The sequence below is a fragment of the Macrosteles quadrilineatus genome, unplaced genomic scaffold (assembly GCF_028750875.1).
Source record: "Macrosteles quadrilineatus isolate MER2022 unplaced genomic scaffold, UCM_ALF_1.0 Scaffold_7__1_contigs__length_78375512, whole genome shotgun sequence".
Classification (NCBI taxonomy): domain Eukaryota; kingdom Metazoa; phylum Arthropoda; class Insecta; order Hemiptera; family Cicadellidae; genus Macrosteles; species Macrosteles quadrilineatus.
The window spans coordinates 49,158,539-49,182,369 of record NW_026542600.1 but is presented as its reverse complement, the minus strand read 5'-3'; the positions used below and the strand labels follow the sequence as shown (position 1 = coordinate 49,182,369).

The 23,831-nt window shown below is 39.5% G+C and overlaps 1 protein-coding gene across 5 annotated transcripts in view; it reads right to left on the bottom strand.

Moving 5' to 3' along the window:
* LOC128998085 (vacuolar protein sorting-associated protein 16 homolog) overlaps positions 1-23,831 on the bottom strand; it is a 64,952-nt gene that overhangs the window by 15,964 nt on the left and 25,157 nt on the right. For all 5 annotated transcript variants that reach the window (XM_054424076.1, XM_054424075.1, XM_054424078.1 and 2 more), the window contains exons 12-15: positions 11,555-11,716; positions 8,277-8,426; positions 6,105-6,352; positions 199-295 (exon numbers count right to left, since the gene is read on the bottom strand). In XM_054424076.1, coding sequence (XP_054280051.1) covers positions 199-295; positions 6,105-6,352; positions 8,277-8,426; positions 11,555-11,716 — 657 coding nt within the window. The remainder of the gene's footprint in view (positions 1-198; positions 296-6,104; positions 6,353-8,276; positions 8,427-11,554; positions 11,717-23,831) is intronic.

Here is a 23,831-nt window from a genome sequence, read left to right as displayed (position 1 = left end):
AAAAGAACTTAAATCAAAGAAAATCTGACTGGTAGGTAATTTTGTGAGTGTCTCTTTTCTTGTAACCAATTATGAAAATTGTGTCATCCTGATACAAAAAATTTTTAAACTGAATATTAAAGCACCTTTTAGTCAACGTAAAATAATAAATAAAAATAACGGAAAAACCATATTTTCCTGTATTTGGGGGCCTCTTACCTCATAACCAACGGGAGATTTTTTACTTTTGGAAAATATTTCTAAATCTGTCCATTTCCCTTGTTCTGCTAAACTCTCGATTCTAAGCCACCAGTACCTAGAAACAATAAATGACATAAGAAAACTGTCTTTAGCTTCACACCATTACAAATAAATAGCGGACTATTACGTATAACTCAAAATATAATTTAAAGATGGCTGAACAGTAAATTCAAATTATTTCCATTACAATTTCTTAAGTAGTGTATTGTATTAAATTAATAATACAACAATGTTAAAAAGTGTGGAATCAGTAAAAGACTAGAATAAGTTTTGGAAGTTTGATTTTGTAAATGAGCAAAAACAAATTTTAATGTGTATATTATCAAAACCCTGATATCCGATTGATGTCTTAACAATTATGGATTGAAGCAGTTTTAAGCATAGCCTATATGCTTTCTGTAGAGCTACATCTGGTCTTCTGGTGTTAACTGATTTGTGGATTCTCACCAACATTACTGCCTTATGATGGTCAACAGAAAAAATAGTGGTTCATAACTTTTTTTTTATTGGAGAGGAGGGAAAAAGCTTTTACGCACACAGGTAGCAAGCCTGTAGTGTGAGACTCCTAAATTTATCAGACTACTCACTAAAATACCACCTCTACTCTGTTGGACACAGACCTGGAATTGTTTGTCACATTACTTCAAGTCATCCAACATGTGACCTAAGACCTCAGGACTCGCACCATTTCTGGCATTTAGATTCTTTATGACCTACACTGCATCCCGGTCAAGATCGAGCTTCTTGGCGTGGAGAATACCCTGGATGTAATGTGACACAGAGGTCCAACTGTCCTCACCGGTCATCATCGACGGTGTCCACCGACAGCAGTCCTACGAACTGTTGAACCGCCAGGTGGGGCCTTTCCCAACGCTGTCAGTGGAAAAAAGTATGTTCCACGTCATCGGGAATGCCTGGGCAGTATAAGCAATTGGGTGGCTCGGCCTTGCCCTTCCTGAACAGGTACGACCCGAAAAAGCTGTGACCCTTCAGAAATTGGGTGAGGTATAAGTTCACCTCTCCGCACCGCCGATTAACCCAAGGTTGGACTTGCTGTATCAGTCGCCTGGTCCAGTGTCCCCGTGTCTCCTGTTCCCAGCTCTCCTGCCACAGCTGGTGAAGCAGGTGCGTTCCTCTGTTTGTACCTGGTCCTCCTCACGATACTGATAAATTGCCTTTCTCTACATCGCCAAAAGTTTGACGGGGATGGCTCCAGCAAACCCCAGGACAGCGGGCTCGGACACTGTTTGGTAGGCAGATGCTACCCTTAGTGCTGCCTGTCTGCACTCGGTCGAGCTGCATCCTATATATATCTCCTTATTGAGAGCATCTCCCCACACCTCCGTACAAGAGTACGGACTGGACCGAAAACATTAACAGCCTTCTACGACTGGACCGAGGCACTCCGACATTGGCCATCAACCGGCAAAGAGAAGAAACCACACTCGCGGCCTTGTCCGCTGTACGAAAGATCTGATCCCGCCAGCTAAGCTTGCTGTTCACCATGACCCTAAGGTACTTGGCAGTACAAACGGTTTGGACTTCGATGGCCCCCTAAACCCGATGGTGTCAATCAGTTTTTTTGACAAAATCACGATCTCGGTTTTGCTCAAATCGAGCGAGAGACCGTGGTCGGTCATCTATGTGTTTATGGTACGCACAACTTGGTTCAGCTTTAGCTGAGCCAGCTCAACGCTACACGCACCTGGTTCATAACATTACTTTATTGTTAATTTAAGTCAATGAAGGCATTAAATTTGTAACTGTAATTAAAGGCTCAAATTATAAAAACCAATCAAAAACTGAATGGGATAGATTCCAAACTGGCACAAGAAAACAAACAATGAAATTTTTTTGTGTTTATACACAAAACTAGGGGTGTGCGAATAGTGATTTTTGGGTTCAAATCGAATCGAATCGAATACTTCATAATATTTTCGAATATCGAATATTACCGAGCGAATATTTATGTTATTATGATAGACTCCAAAGAATTTTCTAATCACAGTTTTGGAACCCTACTAAGGTTAATAATTCTGATTTTAACCAATGTAACATTTTAAAATAATCAATTTTTGCCCTTACCTATTTTATTTGGGTACAAAATGAGTACAGTACAGGGCTTCCAGTATTTTTCTCATTTTATTTAATTGATATTACTACAAAAATGAATAATTTCCTACTACATTTATGGTTTTCTAAAAACAATTTTTATTTTTACAGTATCACACATTATATCACCTTTGGCTCCTAACATGATTATATCAAGAAAAAAACAGTTAAGATAAAGGCTTAACCTATTTTACAACTATGATAGGTCATAGCATGTCATAGCCATAATAAAGTAGTTAAAAATTAGGTAGGCCTAAAGCATTTTTAGGAATAAAGATGTTTGCAGCAACATTTTGACAAAATAATGTAACACAACTGGTTACTTTTTTCCAACCAACACAATAACGGGTTGTTTATTTTAAACTTTTAAAAACATATAAATGCATTCAGTCAGGGGTCTGCGGTGCACCGAGGTACTAAAAAACCATTAGCAGTCCCAAAACCCAAAACCATTGCATTAATATTTTATGCCGACATTGTTGTAGGCAAGTCAAGTACTTCCAAGAACTTGTTGAGTCAGTAGTTTTGCTCTATAAAGTTAAAAAGTTTTATCACTTTTATTCCTTTACATCTTCCATGATTTATTTAATTTAATGTTTAAAGAAAAAGTCAGAATATAAATACTAGTAAGGCAAAACAAACAATAGAAGGGTGGGATTGGTTGGACAATGACCTCAAAAGGAGCGGGCCACTGTGAATGGAGATGGGAGGGGAGGGGAGGGTGCGACCTTGAAGCTATATTTAGACTAGAGGGGTGGCTTGGCCTGGGATTCTAATAGCAGGACAATGATACATAGTTGTATTTTCGGGAATCCTTTGCCCGGTTTGACTTCAGATTCTCTTTTTCCGTGTAGAAACTTTGAATCTATATAATTTGAATTAACTACAAATACATTCAAATTAATGCCATGATTTGCATTTTTACATAAAAATACAACCATTGCACAATCTTTAGGTCATTGGCCTTTATTATGCATCTGGTTGTGTTGTTTCAGAAGAGAAGCAGAGACAAAATTGTGTAACAAAACAAGAAAGTAGAGTTAAAAAAAGATATTTCTCTGTTCAAAAATGTAAAAAAAAAACTTGCTGATTATTTTCATAGAAATTAATCCACGAGTTTGTGTCTTGTTAACCCTCCAAGTGTCCATAGTTTAGGCCTTAATGTCCACCTATTTTTGGCGCATTTGCAAGGTTTTATTAAAACGGATCTGAGAAGCTTAAAACAATGTTAATTCTAATGTTCTATATACCATTTTGTTTGGAAAATCATGGGCTTCAATATTATATACAGGGTGTTTTTTTAAAAACTTGCATCTTTATTTATGTAAAAACCGCAATAGATAGAAATATGCAGTTTGCGGGAATCATCTATTGACGTAGGGGGACCAATTGTTTTGAATTCAACGTTACATTCACATTCCCCCCCTTTCCCCAACTTATTTTTTTTAAATAGCAAGGTACTCCTTGTGACATATCAAATAAAAGAGCATAAAAAAAGAAAATGTTTGATGAAAAAAAATTGAAAATCGGTTCATAAATTTGTGAGATATTCCCCCCCTCACCCCCCCGGAACTTAATTTTTTTTTTTATAGCAAAGTACCCCTTGTGACATATCAAATGAAAGAGCATGAAAAAAGAAAATTTTCGGTGAAAAAAAATTTAAAATCGGCTCATGAATTTGTGAGATAATCACCCCCCTTTTCCCCTACCCATAACTTGTTTTTTAATAGCAAGGTACCCGCCCTTGTGACATATCAAATGAAAAATAAATTTCGCCAAAATTTTTCTTTTTTCATGCTCTTTCATTTGATATGTCACAAGGGGTACTTTGCTATTAAAAAAAATTAAGTTCCGGGGGGGTGAGGGGGGGAATATCTCACAAATTTATGAACCGATTTTCAATTTTTTTTCATCAAACATTTTCTTTTTCCATGCTCTTTTATTTGATATGTCACAAGGGGTACCTTGCTATTTAAAAAAAATAAGTTGGGGGCAGGGGGGGAAAGGGGGGAAATGTGAATGTAACGTTGAATTCAAAACAATTGGTCCCCCTACGTCAATAGATGATTCCCGCAAACTGCATATTTCTATCTATTGCGGTTTTTACATAAATAAAGATGCAAGTTTTTAAAAAAACACCCTGTATAAAACATATGGAACATTTAAAAAAAAAAAAATTTTTAGGTAAAAAAAATATAATTTCGAAAATTTTCAAAAAAAAAAGTTCGCGCTCAATGAAATTGTATAAATTATAGGCCTATAAATATTTGAAAATAGCCACTTTGTTCTAAATTTTATGAGGATTACAAATATATAATAATATAAGGAAGTAGATTTGCAAATAAATAAGTTATGGGCAAAAAACTGATTTCAGTACATAGCGTTTAGCTAAGAATGCATAGCCTAACCATAGCTAGGAATCTGGCTGATAATTTACATCAATATCACTACCTACTTCTTCAGGATCATCAACGAGCACTTCAAAACCACTTAAATCTTCTTATAATGCACCACGTATATCACTACTTTTGATTTTTAACACTAAAACAATGATAAACGTAATAAAACACATCAGTCATCGGTCCGGGGGAACCTAGCTGTTTACAAATACACGCACGTCAGCTGTCTGCTACAATATTTTCGGAACTAAAATGAATAGCGCTTAGAGACAGACCTCTGGAGAAAGCTTAGAATATTACGGAAAGAACGATACCTAACTCGATCCAGTTCAATCCGATTCAGTCAGTCATAGAGCCTTCGCCGTAAACGATATCTGCGTGTCGAAAAATCGACAAGTAACACTACACAAAGTGTGCTGCTTGTCGAATTTTCGTCAAGTAACACTGGGAGGGTTAAGGAGTATGTTTAATCTATGCTAAAGACTGTGAAGTGTAGTTCTATCCTCATAGCTTACTAGTTGCTACTCAGACAACACTTTCAGACAACTTATTTCGTCATTCTACTGTGCTTTAAGTTCTGTTACAAAAAGTAGATCCTAATATTAACCAAGCTAAAAGAATATCTGTCTGGTAAACTAATACAAACTTAATTCCTGCTAAAATAGGCTATTGTTAATTAATAAAATAAGAATGGTTGACAGTCTTGTGTTTCCATGCAAGTAGGTTGCAGTGAGCCTATCGTATTGGAGCATTGTAAGCTAGCCAGCTGAGCGGAGTGATTTTAATAATCACACAATAAAATTATTGTCCTTCAAAAATGGTCATGTTCGTGTGTAGAGTTAAGGAAGATGTCATAATATGCTGACGTTGCCGACGAATCATGAAATGTTGGAATGAAATAAAACAACACAATACCATGATTTATTTGGTGGAAATTAGAGATTATTTCTAAGTTTGTTTACTATTCAAATGTTCGAATATACTCATTCTGATCGAGTTAGGCTCGAATACTAAAGTATTCGTTCAACTATTCAAACTTTCGAATATTCACACACCCTTACACAAAACATTAGAATATTTCATTGTCACTCACTGACAGCGTTTCCAACCAAGGAAGAGAGTTTTCTTTAGGTCTAACAGAGGCCAGGGAGTTAGATTGTTAAATTATCTACTTAACTTTTGACATGAAAAAGACATATTAAACACAAAGACAATAAACACTAAAAATATTTGTACTTTCAAAACAAGGGTGGCAATGGTCTTGCACCCTGCATTTAGCAATTACTATCACAGTACTTAATGAATAATTATCTTTTATACCAACAGAGTACAGCAGTTTGATCAACATCTTACCTGCGATCAGGAACTTTGTACTCAGTTCGCAGTTTGTCTGCCAGTTTGACCTCTCCCAAGGACAAGAGACCCACAACAGTGTCTTGAAGACTTCCGTTTACGAAATCTCTGTGGAATTTTTCTTCCAAAGTCCTCTGGTACTTCAACAACTTCAACTGTTCGTCACACAAACAAGCGTGAAGTTCGTTCTTTGCAATTTTGAACTTTTCCGCTGCAGCAACCAAAGAAGCTTCCCGACTTGTAGTGCTCTGTAAAACAGTTGTTAAGATACATGGTCTTCGTAAATCTCCAAATTCATTCAATTAAAATAATTTGTGTTTTACATTTTCTAGAAAAAATGGGTACAAAATTAATGAGTACAGTAAACCCTCCTTTGGATCCGATTTTTTAAGGCTTAAATATCTTTAAAAATCCTTAAAACATGTGCAGATTAATTAATATTGCCGCTAATGAAGATTGTAAACATGTCGATGGCAGAGGGGACTTTTCCAACCAAGTTGAAAACAGCCAAGGTATTTCCTAAACACAAACAAGGGGACATACAAAACATCTCTAAATACCGACCTATCTCACTGCTCTCATCTGTCTCCAAACTCGTAGAGAATATTATAAAAGTAAGAATCCAGGAGCATCTTAGTCAAAACCAAGCATTGACAAACAGCCAACATGGGTTTGTTCCAGGAAAATCAACCACAACTGCTCTGATAGACCTTGTTGAATATATCATTGAGAACATAGAAAATGGCAACACCATTACCAGCCTGTATCTTGATTTAAGCAAGGCTTTTGATTCCTTGGGATATGATCTTATTCTAACTAAACTTGAAAATTTAGTAATCCAGCGAACAGCTCTGAAATGGTTTGCAAATTATCTAAAAGGGCGAAGCCAAATGGTAGAAATAAAACACACAACAAAAGGGTTTACAGATACTGTCAGATCTGAATTGCTACCGCCTAACAGAGGAGTTCCCCATGGCTATGTCCTAGGGCCAGTTCTGTTTGGCCTGTTTATTAATGACTTCCCGGAACACCTGCAAATACAGCAAAATTGTCATGTATGCAGACGACACTGTACTGCTTACAGCAAACAGAAACATTTAAATCAACTAGAAGTAAACACCTATATTGCTTTCAATATGACACAGGACTACTGTATGAAAAATGACTTAGTCCTCAATGAAAGTAAGACCAAGCAAATGACTTTGGAAACAAAATGTCTACAGAATCTTAAATGCCCAATCTGACAGCAGCTGAAGAAATCAAACATCTAGGTGTCATAATTGATGAAAATTTATCCTGGGATCGTCATGTAGCTTGTCTTTGCCAAAAACTCGAGCCAGCTCGTTTTGCCATAAAACAAATCAAAGAGACTAGTACCCCTAAGGCAACAAGGACTGCAAACCATACATTGTTTGAAAACCATATAAGCTATGGTATTACTGTCTGGGGCGGATCCACTATGGACAATCTTAACTTGGTCCTGGTTTTCAGAAAAGGGCTATCAGAATAATAGCACAAGTAAAGAACATAGCTGTAGAGATGCCTTCAAAAACCTGAAAATCCTGACGGTGACTTCCATCTACATCCTAAATATTGTTTATTACTGTGTAACCAAAGACCCGCCAAAGAGATTTACATGAATACAATACCAGATATGCAGGAAACTATGTGCTACCTGGCTACAGAACAGCAATGTTTGAAAAGAAACCACTGAATGCAGGAGTGAAGATGCTAAACAAGCTACCAGATCACTTGAAAATTGGAGGCTCTGTGCTGATGAAGAGGAAGCTACGAAGATGGCTGCTAGACAAAGATTTCTACACCCTAAAGGAGTTCTTTGCATGGCAAGACCACACAAAACACTGAAAAAGCTTTTCCATTTCACTTTGTTTGTATCTATTATTATTATACCAATGTTATTTATTTAAACTTGACGCTGTAACATTTCTTGATGAAATTGTAATAAAGGAATTGTCTATTGTCTACTTAAAAATTACAGAATAATTAACAACATTTTTAGTGATTTTTTTGAACTCGTATTGAAAAAAATATATGTTAAGTCTTAAAAGGTATTTTTCACTTTTATCCTAATCCCATTCATTGTTAGTTTTTTTTTTTTTTTTTAGTTTCACAAAAGTGCGGTTTTAACTGATGGCTAGATGAGTCTCTTACCTTTGGGTCGTAGGCATCTTGTATGAAACAGGCAGCTTGAGCGAAATGGTCATCTTCTTGCATGTAAATCATTCTGAGTCGTTCTCTACTATGTTCCTTACAATACTTGAGGTACAGGGCCTGAGCTAGAGGAAACTGTCGAATCTTCATCTGTACATAGAGTAAAAAAACATTACTCTTTGTTTACAAAGCTTTACCTCTAGTTAAAAAATAGATAATAGTTAAATAATAATAATAAAGTTAATAAATACAAACTAAAATAATACATTCTTACTTTTATAAACATAACCCCAGAATAATATTGTTTAGTGATGGGCGGATCCAAGAAAATGTCGGTACCGGATCCGGATCCAGATACACACTGTCATAAGGGCGGGTTGAAAAAATGTAATTAACAGAATGCCAATTTAAATCATACTGTTTAAAATTAAATTGGTAATGTTTAAAGGTTAATATATCTTATATACAGAGTAATCTCCAGTTGAGCCCATAATCCCCTCATTTTTTGGGGACACTAAAACTTTTCAAAATCATAAAATGAAACTTTGTGCTAAGTTTGCACGACCACCAAAAGGGTATCTGTGTATATTTTACTATACTGTAGTTCGATCTTGAGTATGCTATATCTGGTTTTTTTCATGCAGCATCCAATTTATTTATGCCTGGATCACCTCTTGTTAATCTCTTCCTTAAATTTGTTTCAGGTCCACAGTACTGATAGCCGGGTATGTGAAGTTCTACAGGTAAGTTCTAGTAAAAATTTGGGACAAAATCGGTCTTGTACATGGATACAGACAGCTTTATGTTGGTAAGCAAATTGGGAAAAAATGGGTATTGTATATGGATACAGACAGCTTTGTCGTAGTAAAAAAATCGGGACAAAATCGGTCTTGTACATGAATACAGACAGCTTTGTGTTAGTAAAAATTTGGGACAAAATCGGTCTTGTACATGGATATAGACAGCTTTGTGTTGGTAAGCAAATCGGGAAAAAATTGGTATTGTACATGGATACAGACAGCTTTGTGTTAGTAAAAAAATCGGGAAGAATCAGAAAAAATCGGATCCATCAAAAACCGGATCCAGCCCAAGATCCGGATTTTTTTGGATCCGATCGGGTGCCGGTTCTATCTCAGATCCGGCGGATCCGGTAGTCCAATATCCGGATCCGACCATCACTAATATTGTTACATAACTTGCCTTTTAAAATCGTGATTTTTCAAAACTGAATCTAAGATCTCAAAACCCCTAGGTTTTTGAGATTCCAAATTTTAATACTTCTAAAAGGAGTTTAATTTAAGTGTTTTATTATAATTATTTTGATAGATTGTGTTTTATGACAAATTATGGCAAAACATACTTCATCAGACAATCCATAACTAGTTAGTAGTATTGTTTGAAACTTGCTACAATAGAACCTCGATAACAAGACCCTCGATAACAAGTCACCCTTGATAACAAGGGTCATTTTCAAATCCCCTTGAAAATATTTTACCCCTAATCACATGTTATTGCCATCCTCGATAAGAAGTCAACCTTGATAACAAGTCTTATATTTTATAGCCTGTGTGTCACATTACAATCAGGGTATTCTCTGCGCCAAGAAGCTCGACCTTGACCAGGATTTGGTGTAGGTCATAATGAATCTAAATGCCAGAAACGGTTTGAGCCCTGAGGGCTTAGAGAGCGGGAGCGGCAGCGACAGCGGGAGCGATTTTCAACACCATTGAGGGTGCCTGTTTATGCAGATGGGGAAGATGGGGCTGTTTATGCATGAAGGGCGATAGTGGTAGCGGTTGACCTCCCGCTGCGGTTTCTAATTCGACCACTGTGTAGTTAGAAATCGCAGCGGTTGCTTGGGATAGAGCGGTTTTCAACTACATTGAGTCAAATGAGACTGTTTATCATGGCGGGAGCGGGAGCGGTTGCAGCCAGGGTTGCCAATTTGACCCACGCACACGTGCACTTAGGACAAATAGTTGAGTTAATTATTTGGCAGAGTTTGAGTTGGCAAGACTGTGTCCCCTTTCCATTCTCCTTTGACCAACCCCTACCGCTAACGCTTGCACAATTTTGACAAAATTTTTACAGCGGGGCCCGCTCCCGCTCTTGGTGCATAAACGGGGCCTTAGGTCACATGTTGGCCTGACGTGAAGTAATGTGACAAACAATTCCAGGTCTGTGTCCAACAGAGTAGAGGGGGTTTTTTAGTGAGTAGTCTGATAATTTCAGGAGTCTCACATTACAGGCTGGCTACCTGTGTGCGTAAAAGCATTTTCCCTCCTCTCCCTAAAAAAAAAGGTTCTACTGTACATATGTTTGGGTGGTTTTTTTATAACTCCGCCATCCTCAGTCCAACAAAAAGAATCCACTTCTTGAGGTGTCATCAGAATAAGTTACATACATAATCCAAACTATTCAAGATAGGCCCTTCAACTAATTACACTTGTGTTCATTGCTGCGGATAGGACTGTATGTAAAAAATGAAGTTATTATATTTTTTAAGTACCTAGGAAGTACTCATTTATGATTTTGATGAAAGTGTGTTTATTTATTTCTAGTCAGATTGTAAGTTACTTCTTTAATTTGTTATACGTACATTTATTTACTTATTTCAGTCGATTTTTATGTAAACTAATATCCTACAATGCTTAATAAAGACTGGAATCATCAATGCAAAATACTTTATGCATGCTGAAGTTTTTGATTTGCCAATGCATGTCAATGTAAAAAGATAATAAATCTTACGTCAGGGGTTTAGTTTATTTTATTTTAACGTTTATTTTGTATCAGGATAGTGTTTTTTTTTAGGTTCAAAGCGTAGTCAGAAATCAATGTACGTTTTGGTCCAATTAATTTCAGTTTTGATTGCATAATAAAAATTTTATACCAAGATGGTGGCCGGCCCAGTCTGCATTTACATTTAAACCATTATATTGTTACCATGGAAACCACCAATCAATATTTACTTTTAAACTCTCACCTCAGAACTTTGAAAGCCTGCGGGGCAGAGTCCTAGGTCAATATCGAAGGGGGGGGGGGGGGGTAGTTCTATATGTACCCTCGGAGCGGTAGCTTCATCTAATTCATAAAGTAGCATAGAATACACAGTGGTAATGACGCCGGGTTTTCAAATTTCCGAGCCCGACTCTCTTAGCAAGATGGCTGAAATCGGCTTCACTACTGGTATACCGTAGCTGTAGGTATAGGAGTGGCGACTCTATATTTATTCTATGCTCTATGGTTTCAACCATCACTTACATAATATTGTATATTACCTCAAAATTGCCAAGTTGCATGTTTTCGTGCAGGTGTATGAGCACTGTATAGACCAGATCTGTGTTGCCACTTTCAATAGACTTCACCAGAGCAACTTCCACCTTGTTAAGACTGAGAAGTAAAGGAACTTGAAGTGTGGCCCTAGGTTCATAGTCCAATAACTGAAAAATACCAAAGAATCAATCTAAAGATATAGGTAAGCTATAAGGTTGTGCCGTGTTATAGTATAGTTTCGTCGCTCACGGCACGAACAATTGTCAATTCACTCTACTGGGTTGGTAACACTCCAGTTGAGAAGGCGGAATCAGCAAACTGAACTGTACTGTACTGAACTGAACTGTTTTTTCCCTTCTGTGTAATTTTGGGATCGAGAGAAGCTACGCAAACAAATCTCTCTTTTCCTTCTCATCGTTTCTAGAAGTTTTTTTTTGGGTGAGAGTCAAATGAAGAATCGTTTTATGTCCGGTAAGCCCTGTTCATCGTTCTCTTTCACGATACTGACGGCGGAGAAGACACATGAAATTGCCTTTTGAGCAGAATAATGGCGAGAAGTTTCGTCAAGTTTAGTTTGGTGTCTCAGTCGTACGCTTTGGACTTCAAAATGAAGCATTAAAAACATATCTACTGGGTAAGATAATTCCCTAGGCCTAGTAAGTAAGCTATTCCATCTTAAGATTTTTTTAATTTGAAAATTGAAGTGAATTGAGGCTTATTTTATGGTAGGCTAGGCTTGCCGGCAAAGTTTCATTGAAGTTGTGAAACCTTGAATTCACTGAGCAAAAGTCGTCACTGTTGAGAAAAGGTTAATTAATTATTGTTGGTTGTGTTTAATTATTTGTTGCAAAGTTAATTTCTTTAATTCAGTTTTGCTCTACACTTGCTGATTTCATGTCGTTAGTGGTAAGCCTATTTTGGTGGGGATCTAGTGTTGGATTTAAAGTGTTTCTGTAATTAATTAGGCCATTGTTTGGCAGTCCAATGATTAATTGTTAGTTCTAGTGTTTTTTTTCCATCATTGGACTTGTTATAAATCTGTTCACTGCCTAGATCGCCCTGAATAAACCTGCAACCTAACCTCTCATGCTAGCCAGAGCACATGGCCCACTATGTACTGAAACCTATGATTGAATTTAATTGTGTAAATTTCATATTGGTAAATGTGTAAGGATGATTATTAGTTGTAATGAAAAGTGTTTTGTTATATCTGTTTTAATTTTGAGTAGGCTTAAATCTTGTAAACTTTTTGATATGAAAGCCGTAGGCTGAGGTTAATTGGTGTAATTAGGTTAGGCCCTATGCCTATCTTGGCCAACTGAGAAATACTAGCACTGCCTTTGTTTGTGAAGAACTAGGCCTACGGGCGATACTTTATTAAGAGTTCTGGGTGTGTTGTCTTAGGGCTCCCGGAGCGCACCAAATCAGGCTACCCACATCCTTGACGACTCCAACATAAGATGACCTAGCGGAACGGCCAGCACCCCACACTCTGTCAGATGTTTCGAGGGCCTGTGCCACGATGGGTCTGATCATGAAGCAGTGTCGGGCAGGTGTCGGCTGATCTTGGAACCCGCTGGCTCCGCTGCCCTGCTCTCCAGAGTCAATTTTTCACTTCTACACTAAGGTCATTTACAACCATTTTTAAGCATGCAACAGGATCATCAATCAAACAACAGTTACCTAGAGACTCAATCTATAACGCCAAACCGACTTTAAATTCTTCAACTGCAGTTTACCTTGAATCAACATTTAAATTTTGTACCGGCCTATTTCCAATTCTGTTTTAAAGAGTTTTACTCATAGACTGGTTATTCTGACATCAGGTTGGGGACCTTTTCCCTATTTATCCTCTTGGAGTAATTTCATTTTGGGGCAGTGCTGGAGGTGGGGACTGGACTTATGCTGAGCGGACCAGTGGAAAGTGCGATAACCTCGAAACCCGATCTCAACTATGTTGATCTAAAGCCTTCGGAATTAATCTGTCTATCTAAGGAAACTATTTTAAATTTAGGCCTAACCTACCTTGATTAATATATCATTTTATTTAAAATAAAAAAAAAACAGAAAACAAAATTAAATAATAAGTTTAGCAAATGGATTGTCGTTAAGGGATATGATCTTGGTGGCTCGGTTATAGTTTAGTTTTAAATTCATTGTAACTGTGTACTGTGTTTATTGTAAATTTGTCTGGTATGATTTCATGTTCAATTGTTAAATTTAATTATTCATGCTCTTAGATTTGTACCAGGCTATTAAATAGGCCCATCCTTGATTCTTGTTTTAAATTCCTTGTAATATTTCTTTTAGGGCAGGCTGGACTGCATTTGTCTCAATTTTCTTTAATTTCAAATCTAACTGGATATCTTGTTAAGTTGTTCACTTTTCTTAGGCCTATCTAAAAGTAACTACTCCTTATGAATTCGTATTTTGATATGTAGGCCTAACTTGTATTTCTGACTACACTTTGATTTTCATGTAACTTGTTTCTTGTTTTGTAACCTCATTTTGAACTTGTCTCTTGACTGCTTCCATATAAATTTGTAAATGCCTAGTTGTAATTTTGTAAATATGTGTTTTTTTTTCTAAAAGGGTCAAGTACTACCAGTGAAAGTGTACTTGCTAATTTGGGTTCTATTAATGTTTTACCTGAGATTATCAGGGGGTCTGATATGCAGCGCATATTATTGATTTACTATTGATTATTATTATTATGATTATTGATTAATTGTTTAGTTATTGAATATTGATTACGGAATATTGTTCACTCTTGATTATTGATTGATGTATTAAAATTGTTTAACTTCTATTTCTGGAATTTTATTTCTTGTCATCCTGGCATCGCACTAGGCAATTGGGAGTGACCAATGAGTTTCTGCTGGGCCTCTTCTAGGCATGCTACAATTGGTAGCGGAGCGCGGTTTCTCTGTACACTCTCGGTTGGCTGGTGTTTGTCGGATGGCGGGAAAGTTTTAGCTGTAGGGTTGGTTGCAGGAGTTTTGGGTGATACGGGCATCGCCTGAGAGTTATGTTAAGGGGTAAGTCAGCGGGTTATGAGCAGGACTGATAATTTATTTGGTATAAGTAATCCTTGGTGAGCTTGGTGAATTTATAGGTTGTGTAAGTTGTCCTTTTTGTTGTCATTAATCTCTTTGTGGTTTTAGGTGTAGTCATGTCATGAAAATGTTGTTGTTATTATTTCTAGGTGTTAGGCCTTTGTGTTTCCGGATTTAGGTCTAGATTTTGAAGTGGGGGTGCGGCTGGGCAGGAATTTATTTGGTCTTGGTGAAGCAAAGGGAGCCTCAGTAGTATCTAACGTGATTTGTGAAAGTTTTGTAGATTGTTTTTGATTCAGTGTAAATTGTCTTGTGCTTAGTGATTAGTGAATAGTGTTAGCTAACAATGGCGAAGATAAATCCTGATTTCTTGATCAGAGATGAGCTCCAGTTTGAGGTGAGGTGTCGAGGGGAGACTCCCGCTCCTACTGTGGTTGAATTGAGAAAGCAGCTTAGGAACCTCCTACGAGGAGCAAGGCCAACAGAGTCAGTGCCACTTGAGGATGAGGAAAGGGAATTTGAACTTTGTAAAGATCGGGCCTCTGAATTGATTTCCGTGGTTGAAGATTTGGGGGACCAACCTGACTTGGGCTCTCGGGTGGTTTTCCGTCTTCGATTGAGGTTGGAGCATTTGGAAAGGAGGCTTACCAACTTAGGGCAGGTTGCTTCAGCAAGTAAGGAGCTTAATTGGTCGCAAACATTGATAGCGGTCCAAGAGAGTCTGCGGAGCATTTCTCAGGAAGTGGGGGGAGAATTGAAGGAGGGAGTTTTGATGCCTCCGAAATCGCCTTCTAGGGAGGTGGTTGCGGGTGCCCTGGAGACACCGGAAACAAGCCGCAATCAAGACGAAGAGGCTGCCGGTGCCCAGGAGACTGAAGATAGGTCGTCTCAAGTTGAGGGCGAAAAAACAAATATTAGGCGCTCTACTCCGGTCGAACAAGGGGGAGGAGAGGTTCTAACATCACCAACTGCTACGAGTTCCTTTATGAAAGTTAGTTCAGCTGATTATGGAAAGCTACCCAATCCGCTGGGAGCTGTGCTGCACAGCCTTCCTATCACCGATGGTCACGACATTGAGCAACTTTTAACATTTATTGGAATATTGATCAATGTCAGGGAATTCCCAGGAATGAACGATGCCACACTTTTGCAACTCGCTTTCCCTTCCTGCCGTAGTCCTTTGACGGAAAAGGTGCTGTCTTGTCTGGAACGGAAGACCACGTTTGATTCCTTTCATAAAGAAATTCTGGATTTCTTCATCCCTAGCCGTGCCCGAGAGCATTTGAAGCAAGCAAAATTTTTCAGACTCCAGGGTGGTGGGGAGCCGTTGGCCGGATTTGTGGCGGACATTAAACAGATTGCTCGGGTTTTGAGAGTTGGAATGTCTGAGTCTGAAATCGTTGGAGTTATCCTTGATGGAGTGGCGCCAGAGGAGAGGTGTCGGCTGGTGTTTTCATCACGGCCCAGAAATTTTGCTGATCTCGATCACCTGTGTGTATCTTCGAGGAGTGTGGCTTACGTGGACAGTCTACGCCAAGGCCCTGTTAGTGAAATAAGAAGAATGCCAGTTCGACAGTTGAATACTAATGCGGCCCATCAGGAACGTTGGGATTCTCGAGGGCCTCCTATATGTTTCAAGTGTGGCAAGAGGGGACACATTAGCCGATTCTGCCGTCAGAATGAATCTGGAGGACCCCCTGTTTCCGTTCAACCCCAGGCGCAACCCTCAAGAGCCTCTGCTCCAAAAAACGGGGAAACCGGGGCAGAGACACGACCCCAGCCTCCTCTGCCCCGGGAACGGTAATTCCAAAACTGACTAAGAAGTCCAACAAGGGTAATCCGCCCAAATTTCTGCTATCGTGTGCAAAACAGGGAATGAGTGTGAGCAAACACCACTGTCCTTTTGTCAAGATTTTGTTCTCTGAAGTTGCTTGTCAGGCTCTTCTCGATTCTGGATCTGCGTGCAGTTTAATATCTGAGCGGTTGTTTGAGGAACTAAAGAGTAAACGACTGATCAAGTCAGTCGAGGAGACTTCTCTTCAGTGTGTCACAGCATCTAATGATCCTCTGGCTATCAAAATGGTGACCTCAGTTCACATGAAAATTGAGGGATTTTCTTGGAGATGGAAATTTTTGGTATCAGGCGAACTGGGTCTTGACTGTATATTGGGAGCTGATTTCATCGGTTACTCTGGACTAGTTTTGGACTTGACCTCATCCAGAGGGTACTTCAAATTCTGCAGAAGAGTCACCGTACCGTTTTTGGGGTTAGGAAACACCAGGGATGAAGTTCTAGGAGTGAACTGTGAGGAAAAGATGGTGGTGTTAGATCCTTTGAGACATCTGGATCCAGAACGAAGAGGTGTAATTGAACAATTATGTAAGAAGTTCTCAGATGTGCTCACAAAGAAACTGGGCCTTACTCATCTGCTTGAGTACAAGATCAATTTGACCAGCCACGAGGTTATGCGCTCACATCCTTATAAATTTGCCCCACCTAAGATGGAACTTTTGCGAAACATGGTTGACGAACTTCTTGAACAGGGGGTCATTGAACCCTCTCAATCCAGTTATGCTAGTCCAGCGTTCATCGTTCCTAAAGCTAATGGCAAAGGCCGTATGGTGATCGACTACCGAAAGGTCAATAAATGCATCGCCATTGATTCTGTGCCACTACCAGACCTGCATTCTGCATTTGACTGGTTCGGCAAGGCAAAATTCTTCACGATATTCGACCTCAACTCAGCCTATCATCAGATACCACTTGACAAGTCATCACGTCCCATAACAAGCTTCTGTGTGCCCTGGAACCTTTTCCAATATACTAGGGTGCCTATGGGATTGGCAGTTGGAGCACAGACACTGACCCGTCTCCTCGATGTGATTTTTCATGACCTAAAATTCAAAATGGTGTTTAACTATTTAGATGATCTGTTAGTGTATAGTGAGAGCTGGGAGGCTCATGTGGAGCATCTTGAGGAAGTACTGAAGCGATTAAGGAAGGCGGGGCTCACAGTTAACCCCGACAAGGTTCAGTTTGCACAAACTGAGATTTCGTTTTTGGGGCATTTGGTTTCGACCAAAGGAATATCCATCGATCCTGAGCGTACTCAGGGGATTCGAGATTTTGCTCCACCTCGCGATGCAAAGGGCATCGCACGGTTTCTGGGCATGGTCAACTTTTATAGGAAGTTCATTCCAAATGTTGCGGAAATTGCCGCACCACTGAACGCCCTGCGCAAGAAAGGTGCTAAGTTTGTTTGGGGGGAGGAGCAGCAAAATTCTTTTGATATTTTGAAGAATGCCATTATGTCCCCACCAGTTTTAAGGATGCCCGATTTTTCCAAACCTTTTGTTCTGCAAACAGATGCCTCGTCGGTTGCTATCGCTGCTGTTCTTCAGCAGGAAGTTGACGGAACTCGACAGCCTGTGGCTTTTGCTTCGAGGACTTTGACGCCGCAAGAGAAGAAGGCCTCTTCAGTGTATGAACTAGAGTGTCTTGCTGTAGTGTTTGGTGTGGACAAATTTCGTAGATTTCTTGAGCACTCTGAGTTTTTGTTGGAGACAGACAATCAAGCCCTGTCTTGGTTATTGGCCCATCCTAGACAGCTTGGGAAGATTGGGCGATGGGTGGTGAAGATATCAGCCTTTAAGTTCCAAGTACAACACGTTAGAGGAACCCAGAACGTTGTCGCAGATGCTTTATCTCGCATGTTTCATGAGCCCACAGAGCCGTCAGAGACAGAGCATGTCAAGTGTAATTCCATTCTCCTTGAGTTCCCATTGGCTTTTACAGATCTCTTAACTCATCAGCAGCAGGATCCCGAATTGAGTCCCCTGTTGAGAGAATTGCAGGATAAGGTAGAACACCCACCCTACGTTCTCTCTAAAGGTGTTCTATGCTGCCGGCCCCGACGGGGCGATCGTTCCCCAAAAGTGGTGTTGCCAAGTGCGCTTGTGCCGATGGTGTTTTCATTTTTTCATTCTTCTCCCGTAGGAGGTCACCTTGGAATACATAAAACCATAGGAAAAATTCGAAAGTCTTTCATTTGGAAGGGGATGGATAGAGACATAGCACAGCGAGTGAGGTCCTGCCAACTTTGTTCACTCAGTAAACCAGCGCAGAATACAAAACTGGGATTCCTTGCTTCAGAGGTGGCTGAGCGCCCTATGGAAAAAATCTTTATTGATTTTGTAGGGAAATTTCCGAGGAGTCGGTCTGGAAATACTATGCTTCTGGTCTGTGTCGACGCCTTCTCCAAATTTGTGTGGCTAATACCCCTTCGGCAAGCTACATCTACCACTACCATCCAGGCACTCAAGACCCACATTTTCCAGCATTTTGGTCTACCGGCGACCATTGTGTCAGATAACGGAACGCAGTTTACTTCTCATATCTTCCAAAGAATGTGTGTTAGTCTCGGAATTCAGCATGTCACGACTTCACCGTACTATCCTCAGCCATCTCATGCAGAGAGGTTCAATAGAAACCTACGGTCAGCTCTGATCGCCTACCATGCGGAGAAGCAAAATACATGGGATGAGAATCTTGGATGGCTTCAAAATGCGTTCAACTCTGCTCATCATGAAAGTCATAAGTCTGTGCCTTTCGAGGTCATGTTTGGGAATCGACCTAGGGATCCCTTGACCAACGTCTGGAAAATTGAAGATCTTCTGCCGAGTTCTCCTTCGAATGACATAGGTCATGTTTGGGCAGAGGCTAGACAGAATCTAATTCGCTCACATGAGAAGAAGAGACTGAAGTACAATCGAGGAAGACTTCCCAACCCCTTTCAAGTCGGAGACATGGTGTACTGTCGGACACATCCACTCAGTTCTGCTGTTCAGAAGCGGGCAGCGAAGCTGTGCTACCGGTGGAGTGGTCCTCATCGCATCGCCAAGTTTTTGTCAGCTGTGAGTGTGAGATTAGTGGATCCAGTTTCGGGTCAGTTTGTGTGCAGAGCTCACATCAGTCAGCTCAAGCCCTTCAGGGGAGTTCATGAAGATGGTTCAGAAACCGAAGATCGGGAGGAGTTAAACGAGGAAGACTGATCACCTTCTGAGTATAAACGCCTGTCTTCTCTCATTTTGTTTCTCTATGTTTCACCTGTTTCATCTAGTCGGCGCCGACTACTACTGTGGAGTGACACCGTTCTCCATTGAAAATTTTGTAAAGTGAGAGAAGTTTCCGATTCTGAAGAACCAAGCTTTGTGTTTGAACTGTGTTGTCCTGAAGGTGTGTTGTGGCTTAAGGGGGGGAGGTTGTGCCGTGTTATAGTATAGTTTCGTCGCTCACGGCACGAACAATTGTCAATTCACTCTACTGGGTTGGTAACACTCCAGTTGAGAAGGCGGAATCAGCAAACTGAACTGTACTGTACTGAACTGAACTGTTTTTTCCCTTCTGTGTAATTTTGGGATCGAGAGAAGCTACGCAAACAAATCTCTCTTTTCCTTCTCATCGTTTCTAGAAGTTTTTTTTTGGGTGAGAGTCAAATGAAGAATCGTTTTATGTCCGGTAAGCCCTGTTCATCGTTCTCTTTCACGATACTGACGGCGGAGAAGACACATGAAATTGCCTTTTGAGCAGAATAATGGCGAGAAGTTTCGTCAAGTTTAGTTTGGTGTCTCAGTCGTACGCTTTGGACTTCAAAATGAAGCATTAAAAACATATCTACTGGGTAAGATAATTCCCTAGGCCTAGTAAGTAAGCTATTCCATCTTAAGATTTTTTTAATTTGAAAATTGAAGTGAATTGAGGCTTATTTTATGGTAGGCTAGGCTTGCCGGCAAAGTTTCATTGAAGTTGTGAAACCTTGAATTCACTGAGCAAAAGTCGTCACTGTTGAGAAAAGGTTAATTAATTATTGTTGGTTGTGTTTAATTATTTGTTGCAAAGTTAATTTCTTTAATTCAGTTTTGCTCTACACTTGCTGATTTCATGTCGTTAGTGGTAAGCCTATTTTGGTGGGGATCTAGTGTTGGATTTAAAGTGTTTCTGTAATTAATTAGGCCATTGTTTGGCAGTCCAATGATTAATTGTTAGTTCTAGTGTTTTTTTTCCATCATTGGACTTGTTATAAATCTGTTCACTGCCTAGATCGCCCTGAATAAACCTGCAACCTAACCTCTCATGCTAGCCAGAGCACATGGCCCACTATGTACTGAAACCTATGATTGAATTTAATTGTGTAAATTTCATATTGGTAAATGTGTAAGGATGATTATTAGTTGTAATGAAAAGTGTTTTGTTATATCTGTTTTAATTTTGAGTAGGCTTAAATCTTGTAAACTTTTTGATATGAAAGCCGTAGGCTGAGGTTAATTGGTGTAATTAGGTTAGGCCCTATGCCTATCTTGGCCAACTGAGAAATACTAGCACTGCCTTTGTTTGTGAAGAACTAGGCCTACGGGCGATACTTTATTAAGAGTTCTGGGTGTGTTGTCTTAGGGCTCCCGGAGCGCACCAAATCAGGCTACCCACATCCTTGACGACTCCAACATAAGATGACCTAGCGGAACGGCCAGCACCCCACACTCTGTCAGATGTTTCGAGGGCCTGTGCCACGATGGGTCTGATCATGAAGCAGTGTCGGGCAGGTGTCGGCTGATCTTGGAACCCGCTGGCTCCGCTGCCCTGCTCTCCAGAGTCAATTTTTCACTTCTACACTAAGGTCATTTACAACCATTTTTAAGCATGCAACAGGATCATCAATCAAACAACAGTTACCTAGAGACTCAATCTATAACGCCAAACCGACTTTAAATTCTTCAACTGCAGTTTACCTTGAATCAACATTTAAATTTTGTACCGGCCTATTTCCAATTCTGTTTTAAAGAGTTTTACTCATAGACTGGTTATTCTGACATCAGGTTGGGGACCTTTTCCCTATTTATCCTCTTGGAGTAATTTCATTTTGGGGCAGTGCTGGAGGTGGGGACTGGACTTATGCTGAGCGGACCAGTGGAAAGTGCGATAACCTCGAAACCCGATCTCAACTATGTTGATCTAAAGCCTTCGGAATTAATCTGTCTATCTAAGGAAACTATTTTAAATTTAGGCCTAACCTACCTTGATTAATATATCATTTTATTTAAAATAAAAAAAAAAACAGAAAACAAAATTAAATAATAAGTTTAGCAAATGGATTGTCGTTAAGGGATATGATCTTGGTGGCTCGGTTATAGTTTAGTTTTAAATTCATTGTAACTGTGTACTGTGTTTATTGTAAATTTGTCTGGTATGATTTCATGTTCAATTGTTAAATTTAATTATTCATGCTCTTAGATTTGTACCAGGCTATTAAATAGGCCCATCCTTGATTCTTGTTTTAAATTCCTTGTAATATTTCTTTTAGGGCAGGCTGGACTGCATTTGTCTCAATTTTCTTTAATTTCAAATCTAACTGGATATCTTGTTAAGTTGTTCACTTTTCTTAGGCCTATCTAAAAGTAACTACTCCTTATGAATTTGTATTTTGATATGTAGGCTTAACTTGTATTTCTGACTACACTTTGATTTTCATGTAACTTGTTTCTTGTTTTGTAACCTCATTTTGAACTTGTCTCTTGACTGCTTCCATATAAATTTGTAAATGCCTAGTTGTAATTTTGTAAATATGTGTTTTTTTTTCTAAAAGGGTCAAGTACTACCAGTGAAAGCGTACTTGCTAATTTGGGTTCTATTAATGTTTTACCTGAGATTATCAGGGGGTCTGATATGCAGCGCATATTATTGATTTACTATTGATTATTATTATTATGATTATTGATTAATTGTTTAGTTATTGAATATTGATTACGGAATATTGTTCACTCTTGATTATTGATTGATGTATTAAAATTGTTTAACTTCTATTTCTGGAATTTTATTTCTTGTCATCCTGGCATCGCACTAGGCAATTGGGAGTGACCAATGAGTTTCTGCTGGGCCTCTTCTAGGCATGCTACAAGGTGAACAACAAGCTCACCTCATTTTAATAAGGAAGCCTATTAATATATAGATGATTCATTAGTAAAGTTTGGATCTTAACTATAATTTGTGTTGACTAACTGTTTTAACACTGAGTTTTGTTTAAGGATTGGCTCCAGGCCAGGATGTGATTTTTATAATGATGGGTTGACAGCTAGAATACACAGAAAACACACAATATTTCATTCAATGGGGGATTTTTGCAATTGTAGACAAAGAGAGTTGGACAAAATATGAATTTGATGGCTTTATGACAAAAGATTGAGGAATACAGTCGGACCTAAATAACTCAAATCTGATACCTATGTCAACTGTCTGCTTAGTCAATCTTGCCACCGCCAATTTAGGTTGGTTAATCAAGACTGTACTGCAAAATAATATAATAATATAAATAATATAAATAAATAATGAACACTTTACTTTCCGTGTCCGGAAATAAGACTTCGCTTTTCCAAAAATTAGCCACCGATATGGCTTTGTCATTCGCATGTAAAAGATCATCTAATGTGCAAGACTGGTCTAGGCGTGGGCAGATCAGCCGATGGCCAGGATCCTAAACAGCACCACACGCGCACAAGATGTTTTCTTCGTCTGGTAAGAGACCCCATTTCTGCATGTTTGTCTTGCATTTTGGTACCTCGACCCTAATTCGATTTAGGGTCTTCTACACCGTGTAATGAGGGCCTACACCAGGAGCCAGTTCCTCCCTGGCTGGTATGGGAGGGTTAGTCAACGTGGCCTCCCACCTTGGCACCCGATTGCTTGAGAGTGAACCATCCAGGACTCGGGTCCGTGATAAAAAGCTCTTCCTGGACCGAAGCCGTCGCTCTGCAGGTTGGTGGCCGTGTAATGGGTGCCGAGGGTCCGTCTCTTGCTTAGTCCTTTCTGCGTCGGCAGCGGCATCACGTCGGATTGATGGACGGGCGATCCCTATGATAGGATAGAGTTTGTGTACTGGGGTTGGTTTCAAACACCCAGTTACAATCTGAGCCTCATTGACTGCAATGTCAACCTTTTTTGCATGTGACGATGCATTCCATACTGGTGCAGCGTACTCCGCAGCCGACACACTGAGCACTAAAGCTGAGGTTCTGAGGACATTAGGGTTAGCACCCCAGATATTTGGGTGTAGGACAATGTTGAAGACGGTCTCCCCGCCACCTCACATTCAACTCACAGCCTGCTTCTCTATTGTTTAGGTGAAAGGCACAAACTTGGGTCTTAGCAGGGTTCAGCTTGAGGTGATTTGCGCCA